General features: G+C 55.8%; 1 protein-coding gene across 1 annotated transcript; it reads left to right on the top strand.

Annotated features, from left to right (window-relative positions):
• The first annotated feature begins 235 nt into the window (after positions 1-235).
• On the top strand, positions 236-13,167 carry FAM222A (family with sequence similarity 222 member A). Its single transcript, XM_041488685.1, has 2 exons — positions 236-349; positions 11,290-13,167. The coding sequence occupies exons 1-2, from the start codon at positions 268-270 to the stop codon at positions 12,495-12,497; spliced, it is 1,290 nt and encodes a 429-aa protein (XP_041344619.1). The 5' UTR covers positions 236-267; the 3' UTR covers positions 12,498-13,167.
• Positions 13,168-13,817: the final 650 nt, after the last annotated feature.

Below are 13,817 nucleotides of genomic sequence, written 5' to 3'. Positions count from 1 at the left end.
GGGAAGGGCGGAAAGCTCTGCAGGAAGCGCAAATCACCCGCTGAGACCTTCATATTTATTTTATATACATCCCTATTCATTTCAGGCTTTCAGAGTTAGTTGTTTATCTCCAGAGGAGCGAAGGCACTGAGTGCTGGGGAGCTCCTGCCGGGTGGGCACGGGGGTGGTGGCACGGGGTGGTGGCAGGGGGTGGCAGGTCCCTGGCTCACCGTGTGTCTCCTCTCTCGCAGGGCACGGGGCGGCAACGCCCGCAGGGAAGCCTGGACCATGCTGGCCTGCCTGCAGAGGACCCAGAACCCCCCAGCCCAGCACCTCCCCTGCCCCAACAAGGCGCTGGAGCCACGCAAGTGTAAGTGCCCGGGGGCGGGCGCCCGCTTTGATGCTGTTTCCCTTATTGAAAAAGACATTTATTTAACCGATAATTAAAAAGAGCAGGAGAAGCGGGGAGGAGAGGGGGAGGAAGGAGCCAAGATAAGCAAATTAAATTGGGTTCTGTGGTTGATAAGTCCAACTTCAGCAAATGTTGCAGAGCTGCCTGGGAAGCGTGGCGGCAGCAGAGGATGGTGCAGTCGGCCCCCCAAACCTCCCCGGCCCTTCCCCCCCTAATTACTTTCCCCGTTTGTGCTGCAGCTCGCCTTCCCCACGAGCTGGCCTTTCAGATAAGCTGTAAACTAGTTACATTAAAATGGGATCCAAAAGGTCACTCCGGCAAAGCACCTGTCTCTCCCAGCCTTTGTCTCTCAATCCAAACCATGATTAAATGTATATTTAATGAGCCTGCTTTAGGCAGGCGTGTTTGACCTCCCCGGCTGGGAAAGACGCATTAAGATTCTCAAGTGATGAATGTGTGTTTTAAAGAGGGGAGTGGATATTTTTCTGCTGGTCTCAGTTGGATTTTTAAACATTGCCGGCTGAAGACAAATCAGCTGCTAAAGCTCTGCTTGTTAGGCTGTGACAGCCCCCGGGTGTTTGTTTAATGAGCTGGATTTTCCTGTAGATGTTTTTTTTCCCCTCTACCTGAGCACCCTGAGCAGCCAGGTGAGCTGGGCATGGGGTTTGGGCAAGCTGGGCATGGATTTTGGACGATGTTCAGCCTCTCTGGGGACCCCCAGCATCGCTTCACCATTGCACTGCCAGCCAGGAGGGAGGTTCTTTTATCCCTGAAACTTATCATGTTCATGGCCATGGATAGGGCTTGGAACAGAAGGTGTGCCTGCCCATGGCAGTGGGGGAAGTGGGTGATCTTTAAGGTCACTTCCAACATAAACCATTCTGGATTCCATGATTTTTTGTGTGAAGCTCTGAAAAGCACAGGGAATAGGACACCCAGGCCAGAGGTGGGGTTTTGGGCACCCAGGTGTCACAGTGCAGCTTGTACTGCACTGGAGCATGCAGTGCCTCCCAGGTTTCCTCCTTATTGGTGTCTTGGAAGGAAAAAAAGGATGCTGCTGTTGTAAAATTATTCGTAATCCGTCACGCCTGAGCATCGCGGCAGCACAGGGCTGGCGAGAGGTGTCCAGCTCCTGGAGCACCTCGTTGCCATGGAATAATGAGCCCAGCCATGCCCACATGGTCTGAGACCCACAGGCAGGATGAGCCTGACAGGGTTTTCTGGCGAAAAACTGCAGGTGTTCAGCGTTGAGAATCTCTGTGTGAGCTTGTTGTGCTCCTGGGGTCAGGATACACCTGCTTGTCCCCACAGCATTCCCAGCAGAGCTAAGGAGCATCTCAGCTCATGGAACAAACCCCAGAGGCACCTTCCTGCTGGGGGACTGGTGCTTTCTAGCATTTCCCACCCTGCCATAGGTGCTGAAATAAGGAGGGTTTGGGAAGCAGGAGCCCTTACGTGGTGTCACATACGGTGCCATGGGTGTGAGAGATGCTCCTAGATACAGCTGCCTGTGTCCTGGGAGGGTCCCAGCCCCAAGGTCCTGGTGGTCCTGGAGTTGTGCCAGTGGGATGAGGACAGAAGTTTGACCCCACCCCAGACCCTGGCAGCGCGGGGTACCCAGGAGACAGAGACTGGTCTCACCTCATCCCTCAGGCAGGGCCGTGCTCACCTGAGATCTCCAAGAGAATTGTGTCCCCCCAGGATGGGTGGCAGCAGCCAAGCTCCTGCCCAGACCCCCACGCTGCACTCACCACCGGCTGCCACCAGCCAGGTCACCTTAATCAAAGTTTAGCTGCCCGTATGTTTCCGCTCATTATGGGCAAATCCGGCACGTCTCGCTCCTCTCTGCCTCCTGCCAGCACAAATTAAATTGCAGGTGACATCCAGGGCCACGCATCTGGCTTGGAATACAATTTCCCCTTCCTTATTTATGGCACCTGTGGGAGGCACAGTGGAGGGGCTGGGAGCTGGCACAGGGCTGAGCTCCCGCCGCCACCGGAGCGCCCGCGCGGGGAATCGGCGCGGAGAGCGCGCTCTTCAAACCAGGCGCAATTTAGAAGTGCCTCTGATTACTTAATTTGCTCCTGAGTATCTCAGTAATTATCTTTATGGGTCTTATTTCTGTCCTCTGGCATTGTTTCTGTCGATATTAAATGAGTCTGGCTCTCGGCACATTGGCCGTCTGGCCCGGCACCACTGTGAAATCCTATTATCCTGCCCGCGCCGCTGATTAATTTTGGTATTAATTTCACGTAAAAGGTGAGCTGACTCATTTTCCTGCCCATGCAGGGAGCTGCTGGTGCCTTCACCCCCCGGTTCTGCCCCTGGCCTTTCCTGCTGAGTGTTGTCCCCCCCATCTCTGTGTCCCCCACATTGGTGTGGCTGCATCCCAGCGGGCCTGGAGCATCCCACAAAATCCATCCTGATAGAGCTGGAGGTGACTTTGCTGCTGTTGCCTGCGGTATTCCCAAGGCTGTTCTGTAGGAACCAGCCTGGCATGCCTTGAGGAGGGTGCAGGAAGGTGCCAGAGCCCTTCCAGCCCTGCCTGTGCCTCCCTCCTCCAGCAGAGGAGCCTGCAGAGCAGCAGCATCCTCAGGAAAATATCACGTCCAATTAACTCCAGCAGCCTGGTCCCTTTTGATTTTATCCTGGGCGCATTACAGGAATCCTGAGCTTTATTTAAATTATAAATCAAATAATGCCCCTCTCAGCTTGGCCAAACTCTTTGCTGCTCCCACTCTCAGCAGTCACGGAGCAGTGGATGATATTTAATGAAATGTTATATTCCATGTGCCCTCCTCCAGCCAGCCTGGGGCTGGGAGTGTGGCAGGGAGCAGGATGTGTGTCCCCCTAAAGGGGCTGGGAGCCATGGGGAGTTCACAGAGGTGAACCTTGTGAGCATCCTCTGTGGCCTACAAGAAAGATGGAGAGGGGTTATTTACAAGACTGTGGAATGGCAGGATGAGTGGGAATGGCCTCACAGTGCCAGAGGGAAGGGATAGATGGATTTTGGGAAAAAATTCTTCCCTGTGAGGGTAGAGAGGCCCTGGCACAGGGTGCCCAGAGCAGCTGTGGCTGTGCCATCCCTGGAAGTGTCCAAGACCAGGCTGGACAGGGCTTGGAGTTACCTGAGAGAGTGGAAGGTGTCCCTGCCCATGGCAGGGGGTGGCACTGGATGAGCTTTGAGGTCCCTGCAGCCCAAACCAGCCTGGGGATTCTTTCACCATTCACATCCTCGATGCCAGGGGTCCCATGGGAGCTGTCACCTCAGCCCCACGGGGACAGTGTGATAAATGGCTCTTTGGGGGTGGCACAAACCCTCCCGGGGCCCATCTGGGTATTTAAACACTAACGAGGGGATGGCCCTAATGAGAGGTGGTGGCCAGGGCTCCCTGCCTTTAGGGTCACCCACAGCTCTCCCTGCACCTGTGGGGACTCTCATCAGTGATAAACCAGTTAATTGCACACGGGATGAGGCCCCATTTAATGGCCTCTCGTTACCCAATTCTGCTTGTTCCAAGGGCATTTTCATTAGAGTGGCTGCAGCGAGGCTTTTCTTTTGTACACACCCATAAAATATCATTTTAATTTCATGAGGGGTTACACATGAGTGAAGTAAGATTAATTCTTTCATTTTCAGTTTCTGGAAGGGATCGGTTAATGATGGTTCTGTGTATTTATATACGTGCCATAAAAAGGAGTTCAATTAACTGCTGGGCCCAAAATGTGCTGTTCACTTGCACTTTCCCTGCCAGGAATCGCTGCAAAAACACTTTTCCATTGGTCATGTGTGGAGAATGAGGTGGGGCTGCTCAGTGCCCGTCTCCTGCCAGGTCAGAGCCCTGGATTTGGGGTGGGCTTGGCTGGAAATGGTGCAGTGCACGAGGAGGTTTGGTTTGTGTCCAAACTTCCCAGGATTGTGATGGCCCATTGGCCACAGAGCAGGTTCCTGGGCACTGGCAGACCCCAGGATGGGGCGCCCTGCTTTGGAGGTGCCCACCCTGCTCCCCTTGGCAGATACAGAACCCGTGTCTTAAATTAATTAAAATATTAATTGGCTGTGGATGAGTGAGCAGAGGGGCTGGGGGCAGCTGGGATGAGCTGCAGGGCCAACAGAGGTGGTGGGGTCCCCTCCTGCTCCCGGGATCCCTCGGAAGCTCTGTGGTGAAATGGCATCAGGGCTTCTGAAAGGTGGCACTGGCATGGCATTGGGGTGGCAGTTGTGTTGGGTGGCCTCAGAGTGCCTTTGGGGTGGCTTTTTAGGGCTCTGTTGGCTTCAGATGGGTGGCACTGGGGTGGCAGCTGTGTTGGGTGGCCTCAGGGCTGTGCTTGGGCAGCGTTGGGTGACACACAGGTGACATTAGGGCAGTATCATGGTGGTGCTGAGGTGGCACTTGAGTATCACGAGGGTGGCACTGGGGTAGCATCAGGATGGCATTGGGGTGGCAATGGACTGACAGTGGGACAGCATCAGGATGGCATTGGGGTGGCACCGGACTGACAGTGGGACAGCATCAGGGTGGCAACGGACTGACAGTGGGACAGCATCAGGATGGCACTGGGGTGGCAATGGACTGACAGTGGGACAGCATCAGGATGGCTTTGGGGTGGCACTGGACTGACAGTGGGACAGCACCAGGATGGCTTTGGGGTGGCACCAGACTGACAGTGGGACAGCACCAGGATGGATTTGGGGTGGCAATGGACTGACAGTGGGACAGCACCAGGATGGCATTGGGGTGGCACCGGACTGACAGTGGGACAGCACCAGGATGGATTTGGGGTGGCACCGGACTGACAGTGGGACAGCACCAGGATGGATTTGGGGTGTCACCGGGGCATCTTCCCGCAGTGGCACGGTGGCTGTGGTGGCACAGAGCACGGTGCCTGTGCCGGGCTAATACCTCGTGGAGGAGACAAATGGGAAGTGACACGTGTGTGTGTAGACGGGTATTTGTGGTGACGCTTTGACTGCAGATAATAAAGTGCTCGCCCCGAGGTGATCCAATTCAGCAGCCGCCTCGGCAGAGCCGCGCGCGACGAGGGGGAGAAGAAAGGGGAGGAAGAAAGGCCCGTCTGAAATGACATGTCAGCCTAAAAAGGGAACGTGTTAACGGATGAATATCTGGGGACGGCGAGCCCGGCGCTTCCCTTTGTGCTTTGTCATGAATTTTGTTGTCTTTGCAGATTCCGGCGCTGCCGCGCGGGGTTTGCCACCTACGGTTATTCAGATGGATTTCTCCTGCTATTATTGCTGTAGTTGGTTTAATTTAAGCCCCCCGGAGCTGGGGTGGGTTTGTCTCAGCTCCTGGCACCGGGGATGCTCCACACCACGGCTGGGGGGTCCCACAGCGGGGGCTCTGCCGTGGGGATGTGGTGATTTTGGGGACAGCACAGCGTGCTGGTCATGGGTGGTGCTGTCCCTTCAGTGATGGGGAGGGCAGGCAGGGACCCCCACGGCGTGGTGGCCCCTGTGCCACCCATCCTGGGGACACTGTCACCATAGAAACCGCTGCTGGTGCTGGGTGGGAGGGCTGGGGGATGTGCCCAACCCACCCGGAGCGGGGGGCACAGTGCCCACAGCTCCCCTGCCCAGCAGCACCCAAAAACCACGTGGCTGCTCTCCCCATGCCCACCCACTGGGCACCCTGGTCTGGGCAGGGCAGCATCCCCCAGCCCACCCCCCAGCTCCATCTGGGACCCCCTGGAATGTGCCCTGCCCTTGGCTGGGGCCACGGGCTCCGTGTGCCAGCTGTGCCAGGCTCTGCCCTTCAGGGCAGTCAAATCCTGCCAGGCAGCTTTGCTACTTGGGGCACAGACCCAAAACTTGAAGGACTGTCTTGATTTGTTAAATGTAGCAGCTTTTGTTTGTTTTCTTCCAAGTGTTTTCCAAATATTGAGGTTTCTTCCAAGTGTTTTGCAAATATTTAGGGTTTAGCTTTTACAAAATCTGTTCCCAGCGTGGCAGGCAGAGAAAAAGGGGATTTTTGATGCTTTTTGAAGCTTTGAAGGCACTGGGATTGCCTTGCTGCAAGGGGAACAGGGATCCTGGTCCCAAAGCTGGGGACGAGCTCTCTGCTCTCACAGAATTTAATTCATTTGGAGGCTGCAGCACTATTATTTTTTAATAAGAGCCATTGGCACAGTTGCTCAGGTCCCCAGTGTGCTCCTGCCTCTGCCCGGCATCGCTCCCCTTCCCACCCCTCCTGCCCCTGTGCCAATTAAAAATCCTGCCTAATTGCTGCCCTTCTGCCCTGCCAGCTCAGAGAGGCCGGGCAGGAGCAAACCAGGAGCTCAGGGCTGGAAATGCCAGTGCTGTTCTGGAAGAGGGGCAGGGCAGGGCAGGGATGGAGGGTGAGGTTGGGTAGGATGCTCAGGGCTCCAGGAAAATGCCCCTTCCCAGGGTGAATGTGGCAGTGGGACCATGGGAAGACAGAGCTGGGGCAGACGCTTTCCTTGAGCTGCTTTTTTGGGGTCAAGCCCTCCATTGCAGCTTTTTTCCCATCTGGAAAAGGGGTGAAAAGCTTTTTCCTTTGGGAACACGGGGAGGGCGAGGCCCATCCCCTGCTCAGGGAAGCTTCCAGCCAGCCACACGTCGCCTTCGGCAGCTTTATAAAGATTCCCTGCCGAGATTACTTCTTTCATTTATTGCAAAATATTGTAGCGCCTTCGATGTGTAAAAATAAGGATTGTCCCATCTTATCTCAGAAGGAATGGGGAGGGGAGGGAGGGAGCAGCACGTGTCTCTGGTGCTGCTGTTAACCAGTGAGGTGCCATGTCCTGCCACATTCCCTCTCAGCTTCTCCCTGAGGAGTCCTTGCTCAGGGCTGTGGTGCTGCTGGTGCTGACCCCCAAATTGTTCCTTCTGTGCACCCATCCTGCTCCCCATCCCCTTCCAGAGCTGGCAGCTGCCAAGGCAGTGCAGTCTCATGGGCTGGAAATTAAAGACACAAATTGCTGGTGCCCATGCTCATCTTCCTCCAGGGAAGAAGGAGCCCAGCCAGGGATGTTGTTCCAGCACCATGCTGGGGGTCACACAGGCACCTGGGCTGTGGGAGCAGAGTGGAGCTTCCTGCTGTGTACTGAGTGTCCATCCTGCCCTTCCTGGTCCAGAGCGTCCTTCCCAGTACCAAGCATCCCTCCTAGTAGTGAGGATCCACTCTGTCCTTCCTGGTTCTAAATGTTGTTCCTGATCCTGAACATCCTTCCCAGGACTGAGCATCCTTCCTGGTCCTGAGCATCATTCCTCCTTCCTGCTCCTGGGCATCTTTCCTGGTGCCATTTTGATCCCACAACTGCTTTAGCCAGGCAGACCCTGCTTAGCTTCCCTTCTTTCTTCCCATCTTCCTTTTTTTCCCTTGACCTTGTGGGCTGTGGCTGCAGCCAGGGATGGTGTGGGGGTCCCTGGGGACACCAGGGGTCAGAGGAATGCAGGGGATGCAAGGAATACTGTGCAGGTGGGGGATTTGGGAGATGCAGGGAATGCTGGATGTGTGGGGGATGTGAGTGATGCCAGCAGCAGGTGGGCACATTTGAGGAGGTTTTGGGAGGGATTTCTCCCACCTCTCCCACCTTTCCTGCAGCCCTCCCAGGTCCCTGTCGGACATTTTGCCTCATCCTGCTGCTCTGGGCACAGCAAGGCTGGAGCTCCCTGCTCCATAAACCAGAGATTTATCCCGGACCGAGGCCCCAGCGGGGTCTGGGATTTACATCTGTGTCTGGGACTGGGTTTGGTGGCCAATTTGCTAAAGTAAAAAGTTGTTTAGCTGGAGGCGTAATCTCATAAGCCCGTGCTGCCATTAGCTGGGGTCTCCTCGCTGCCTGGCTTTCCAATAATGCTCCAAGCAGAAGCTCAGAGTAATATAAAAAGCCATCGGATTATTACTGCGGGCGATGCATTTTCCATTTACAGTAATAAAATACTGAAGAAACAAAACAATTTAAAATTCCAATAAAATTCAAACCAAATCTTCGGCTGCTGAGCAGATTCAATTATTTAGCTGTTATTGAGTGCAGGCTGGAAAAATAGAGCAGGTCAGGGAGGGAGGGGGAGCTGGGGGGTGCCGGACGCATCCCATGGGAATGCCAGTGAGGGAGGGAGCTGGGAGGCAGGGAAACATCTGGGAGGAGGGGCTGGTCGCTGGCAGTGCTTGGGCTGGGTTTAGGGATGGCAAGAGGTGGTGATGGCTGTGCCATGCACAGGGGAGTTCAGGAGGGGATGGACACCAGGACAAACAGCCAGTGGCAGTGTCAGGGCTGGCTCCGATGCTCCAAGTTCAGGAGGGGATGAACATGGAGGACAAACAGCAAATGGCAGTGTTGGGGCTGGATCTGATGCTCCAGGTTGAGGAGGGGATGGAAATGGAGGACAAACAGCCAGTGGCAGTGTTGGGGCTGGATCTGATGCTCCAAGTTCAGGAGGGGATGGACACGGAGGACAACAGTGAGTGGCAGTGTTAGGGCTGGCTCCGATGCTCCAAGTTCAGGAGGGGATGAACATGGAGGACAAACAGCAAATGGCAGTGTTGGGGCTGGATCTGATGCTCCAGGTTGAGGAGGGGATGGACACGGAGGACAAACAGCCAGTGGCAGTGTTGGGGCTGGATCTGCCCGCCGGTGCCGCGGTGGCTCGGGCAGTTTGCATCTCGCAGCAATTAGAGCCCTCTGGAAAGCAGTAATTACTGCGGAGAGCGGCACGCCGGCGTGCCGGCAGCCGCCGGGAGAGCGGCTCTCTGTAATTTTCCCGGCGGGGGTGCGGTGCGTCACCCTGAGATGTGACAACACACCGAATTGGTGGCTTGTCACATCCAACGCAGCTGGAGCAAAGAGGTGACAAAGGCTGCTGCGGGCACACCGGGGCTGGCAGGTAATGGCCAAGGCCAGGCTGGGATCACCGGGCTTGTCCCATGGCACAGAGAGTGTCACCTGTAGCCTCAGTGCTTGGGGACAGGGTTTTGGTTATCCCCGTCAGGGAACCGTGGTGCCCGCAGGTGACACCCCCTCCTTCCCTCCCTCCTGCAAAAGCCCCTTGGTTTTTTAATATTTTTTCCCTCGGAAAGGAGCATTTCCATGGTATGGGCTCATTAGGGATTCTGCAAGTGTCACCAGCTAATTAGTGTCATGTTAATTGAGTATTCACGATGCTGCCACCTCCAAGGACAGTGGTGCTGGCATGAAGGGGAATGCAGATGTGCTGTGCCGTGCCATTCCATGCTGTGCCATTCCATGCTGTGCCATTCCATGCTGTGCCATTCCGTGCCTCTGGACAGAGGGGTCCCATTCTCAGCCCCCTGCACTCCCTGTCTTGGAGGGTGCCCATGCCCAGCAGAGCCCACCATGCCCCCTCAGTGTGCCCTCACTGCCCTGCTGGCTCTGCAGGAGCTTCCCAGAGGCTGGAGGCTCCGTGCCTGGGATGTCCTGGTGCCACACGTCCTCACGTGTCCTGCCAGAGGGAGCTGCTGGTGCTGTTCCTCCTGTGTTCCGACAGCTCCTCTAAATCCTCCTCAAAGGCACTGGTTTTAATTGGCTTAATACACTCGTTAATAACAATGTCTATTTAAGACACCTGTAAAAAGCCCGTAACATCAGCTTAATGGGGGCAATGGCTGGCGCAGGCGCTGTGTCCTGCCTGGGCAATTCCCTCAATTCTCTGATGGAGAGCATGGGGAGCACGGAGAGTGGCCATGGATGGAGAGCATGGAGAGCATGGAGAGCAGCCACAGCCTCGCTGCTGTCCCCCCTCTGCTGCTGGGAGCAGGGGTGATGTGGACAGTCACAGATTCCAGTGCATCCCTCCTGCTGAATCCTGCTTTTAGCAATGCCTGGTTCATCTGGGCATGTCACAGCCATGGGAATGTCACTCAGAGCAGGATTGGGACAGGAAATCCCCTCATAGGGAATGTGGAATGTACCCAGAGGTGCAGCTCTTCCGTGGTGACTTTCACACCCAGGATGTGGTGGCATCAGGGGTTGCTGATGCTGGTGGCAGCAGGAGCAGAGTGCTCCAGGTACTACTGGGGGGATGAACTGCCTGGGAAAGCTGGGTCTCCCCAAAACCCCCAATTTTACCACCTCTCCCTTGCAAAACCTTCCCCTGGGCAGGCACCAGGTCTGGCTTTCCCAGTGTGCTGTAGACATTCCTTGGCAGGGCTGGGAATTTTGGGAACCAACTGGGAACCAACCATCATTCCCATGTTCCAACGTGTACGTGCACGTGCCTGCGTGCGTGTGTGTGTGTGAGTGTGTGTGGAGATTTTAAACACCTAATTTATTCCATCTATTAGATAGATTTTGTAGATTTAATCATTTTCACAGTTGGTGGCTCATTGGATACTCAAGATAAACTCCAAATGAAAGTATAATGGGAACGACAAATGAGTTTTCACACCAGAATGGCAGAAACTTGCTCAGGAAAGAGTTTGAAAGGAACAAAACTATATACATATATAATTTTTTTTTCTGCAGTGGCTTTTGCTGACTCCAGTAGGTTACCACAGTTAATTTCACCAGTTTTGTTCATCTGTAAAATTGCATAAAAGTGACATTTTTGTGCTCATTATAGGAACTGCTGATTTATGGCTGGTAAATGCAATGCTTTTCCATTTTTGGTGAGGTTCTCGTAGCAGCGCAAAGCACCCATGAAATTGCTTGTATAATGTAGTTTAAATCCAATCTCAGAGAAAGATTCCCCCGTTGGGTAAAGTGACATTTCCATTCTCCACACCGAGTTTATTTTAGGCCACTTACAAGTGGCTCCCGTCAGCGGGAGGGGACAGCTCGGTGCCGTGACCTGCTTTCTGCCGGGAGCGGGTGGGATCCGCCCGGGGGAGGACGGTGCTGGGCTGCTGGGTCCCCTCATCCTGGTGGCACTGGATTCACCCCAAGCTTTGCTCCCGCAGGCGAGACGGCCCCCATGCATTCCCCGCGCTACCCCAGCCCCGCCGAGCTGGACGCCTACGCACAGAAGGTGGCCAACAGCCCGCTGACCATCAAGATCTTCCCCACCAACATCAGGGTCCCCCAGCACAAGCACCTTAACCGGACGGTGAACGGCTACGACACCACGGGGCAGAGGTACAGCCCCTACCCCCTGCACGCCGGCGGCTACCAGGGGCTGCTGGCCATCGTCAAAGCCTCCGGCAAAAGCGTGGTGAAGAACTCGGAGGGGAAGCGGACTAAGCTCTCGCCCGCCCAGGTGGGCGTCGCTCCCTACCCCGCCTCAAGCACTTTAGCTCAAGGTCCCTCCTGCGCCGGGCAGCTGAGCTACCACGGCGGCCAGAAGCAGCTGGAGGGTCCCGTGCCCCCCAACGTGACGGTGGCGGCCTCGGTGCTGCCGCTGGCGGGCAGGAGCCTGGCCCTGCCTCCCTCCAACCTGCCCTCCATCCAGAGCATCATCTACCAGATCAATCAGCAGTGCCAGGCGCAGGGTGCCCAGCCCGGCTGCCCGGCTGTGGTGGCAGCCCACCCCAGCCCGGCCAAGCACGGCGCCTTCGGCCCCGGCTACGGCGGCACCGTCCTGCCCGAGTGCCGCAAGGGCGCCGAGCTGGCGCTGGGCTCCAACCCGGCCGCCGCCCTGGGACCCAAGGCGGGCGTTTACCCCGAGGGCATGGACTACCTGGTGTGGCAGCAGAAGCAGCAGCAGCAGCACCTGCGAATGTACAGCGGGGGCAGCGGCGGCGGGGGGGCTCTCAGCAAATCCCCCGAGACGTGCGCGGGCGCCTCGCGGCCCTACGGCCTGGGCGGCGCCGCCGACAAGGTGAGCTCGTCCCCCTTGAACTGCATGCACGGCAACTTCGCGGTGGGGCAGTACTTCGCTCCCCCCTGGAACAGCATCCTGGTGACCCCCAACAGCGACTGTTACAACCCCCCGGAGCTGGGGGCCGGGCCCCGCGAGCTGGGGGTGCCCCCGGCCGAGGGGCTGCCCAGCAAGACCCTCTGCAATACCTCCATCCTCAGCAGCAGCCTCCAGTCCCTGGAGTATCTCATCAACGACATCCACCCGCCCTGCATCAAGGAGCAGATGCTGGGCAAGGGCTACGAGACCGTGTCTGTGCCAAGGCTCTTGGACCACCAGCACGCCCACATCCGCCTGCCCGTCTACAGATAAGGGACCGATGCTGCTCTTCCCAAACCCAGGGCGAGGACTTTGGCGCGAGCTGCGGGCACCGGACCGCGGCAGCGAGGGCAGGGGGACAGGGAGGGGGACGCGGGGTCGGCGGCCGAAAGTGCTCCCGGGACGCTGGCATTGCACCGGGGTCCCCAGACTGGACACACCCGCGACCCGCTGGAAGCCGAGGCCGAAGGACCGCTTGTCTATATAGCTCAGAAATCATTTTATCTCCACGAATGTGAACAGGGAATTGCTACGAGTTGCTGCTATCCAGGGAGGGGAGGCTCTGCTGCGCTGGCGGTGCCCAGAGCGGGGCAGAGCCCGGTGTCGTGGCCGGCTGGGAGGCTCCAGGGTGGGTCTGGGAGGCTCCGTGGTGGCCAGGGCTGAGCTGGCAGCTGTCCAGGAGGCTCCGTGGTGGCCAGCCCTGGCACGGCAGTGGCTGGGAGGCTCAGTGGTGGCCAGTGCCAGCCTAGTGGTGGCCGGTCCCAGCCCGGCGTGCGGCCGGTGCGTGGCCGCAGGGAGCTGGCGCCTGACCTGTAGCTGAAGTCCGTAACTTGCACTGCTTTGATTAAAGCTAATAACTGGGGACAGTCTGGAGGCTATTTAAGAAAAACACTTGAAAACTTGAACAGTTTTTTTGGTTTTTTTAATTTTGGTTTGTTTTTGTTTTTTTTTTTTTTTTTTTTAGTTGACTAGGCTATGTGTTGTACACAACAGTACATCTATGTGTTGGCTGCTACAGAGTCTCCTCCCACCCCTCTTCCTCCTCATCCTCCTCCTCTCACCTGGCCCCACAGTGGCCATGGCTCCTATTCCCACTCAACCAGGAGGTTCGGGACCCCCTCAGCCCCTCTCTCCTGGGAACCCCTGGCTCTCACACTTCCAGGCTGTTTTATTTCCTCCCTTACTGTCAGTTCTACCTTGGTTCTGGGTCACGGTACTGGGGCGCTCACATACCTCCTTTTTTTTCTCTTTTAAAAAAAAAAAAAAAACAAAAACCCAAACAATTCCAAAATTATTATGGTCCGTTATTCACTCTGTGTAATTCTGTGTTTAATAGATTTGTTCATTTACAAAAGGCTCCTCACCACGAAATACAAAGTGTTTTGATGTTTAAAGGTAAAAGAAGAATAATATCCCGATGAAACCCAAGGTGATTGTGCTCGGAAAAGAGGTACTGTATCCCTGAAAGCCTGTTCAAGCACTAAGTGCATTTACAAATCTCTGAGAATGTTTTTTTTTTATACTAAAATTGACCATTATATTCTACTGTGAGAAGTGCTGGCTGCACTATATTGTTTTAAAAATGAGAAAACA

The sequence above is a fragment of the Pyrgilauda ruficollis genome, unplaced genomic scaffold (assembly GCF_017590135.1).
Source record: "Pyrgilauda ruficollis isolate IOZ18807 unplaced genomic scaffold, ASM1759013v1 scaffold9, whole genome shotgun sequence".
Taxonomy (NCBI): Eukaryota; Metazoa; Chordata; class Aves; order Passeriformes; family Passeridae; genus Pyrgilauda; species Pyrgilauda ruficollis.
Note: the sequence above shows the minus strand (reverse complement) of the source record. Positions and strands in the feature narration are given on the sequence as shown.

Excerpts from the sequence above, each read along its gene's own strand:
- FAM222A (XM_041488685.1), top strand. The coding sequence starts at position 268 with ATGCTGGCCTGCCTGCAGAGGACCCAGAACCCCCCAGCCCAGCACCTC. Across the intron at positions 350-11,289 it reads GGCGCTGGAGCCACGCAAGT|GCGAGACGGCCCCCATGCAT; the intron begins GTAAGTGCCCGG and ends TTGCTCCCGCAG.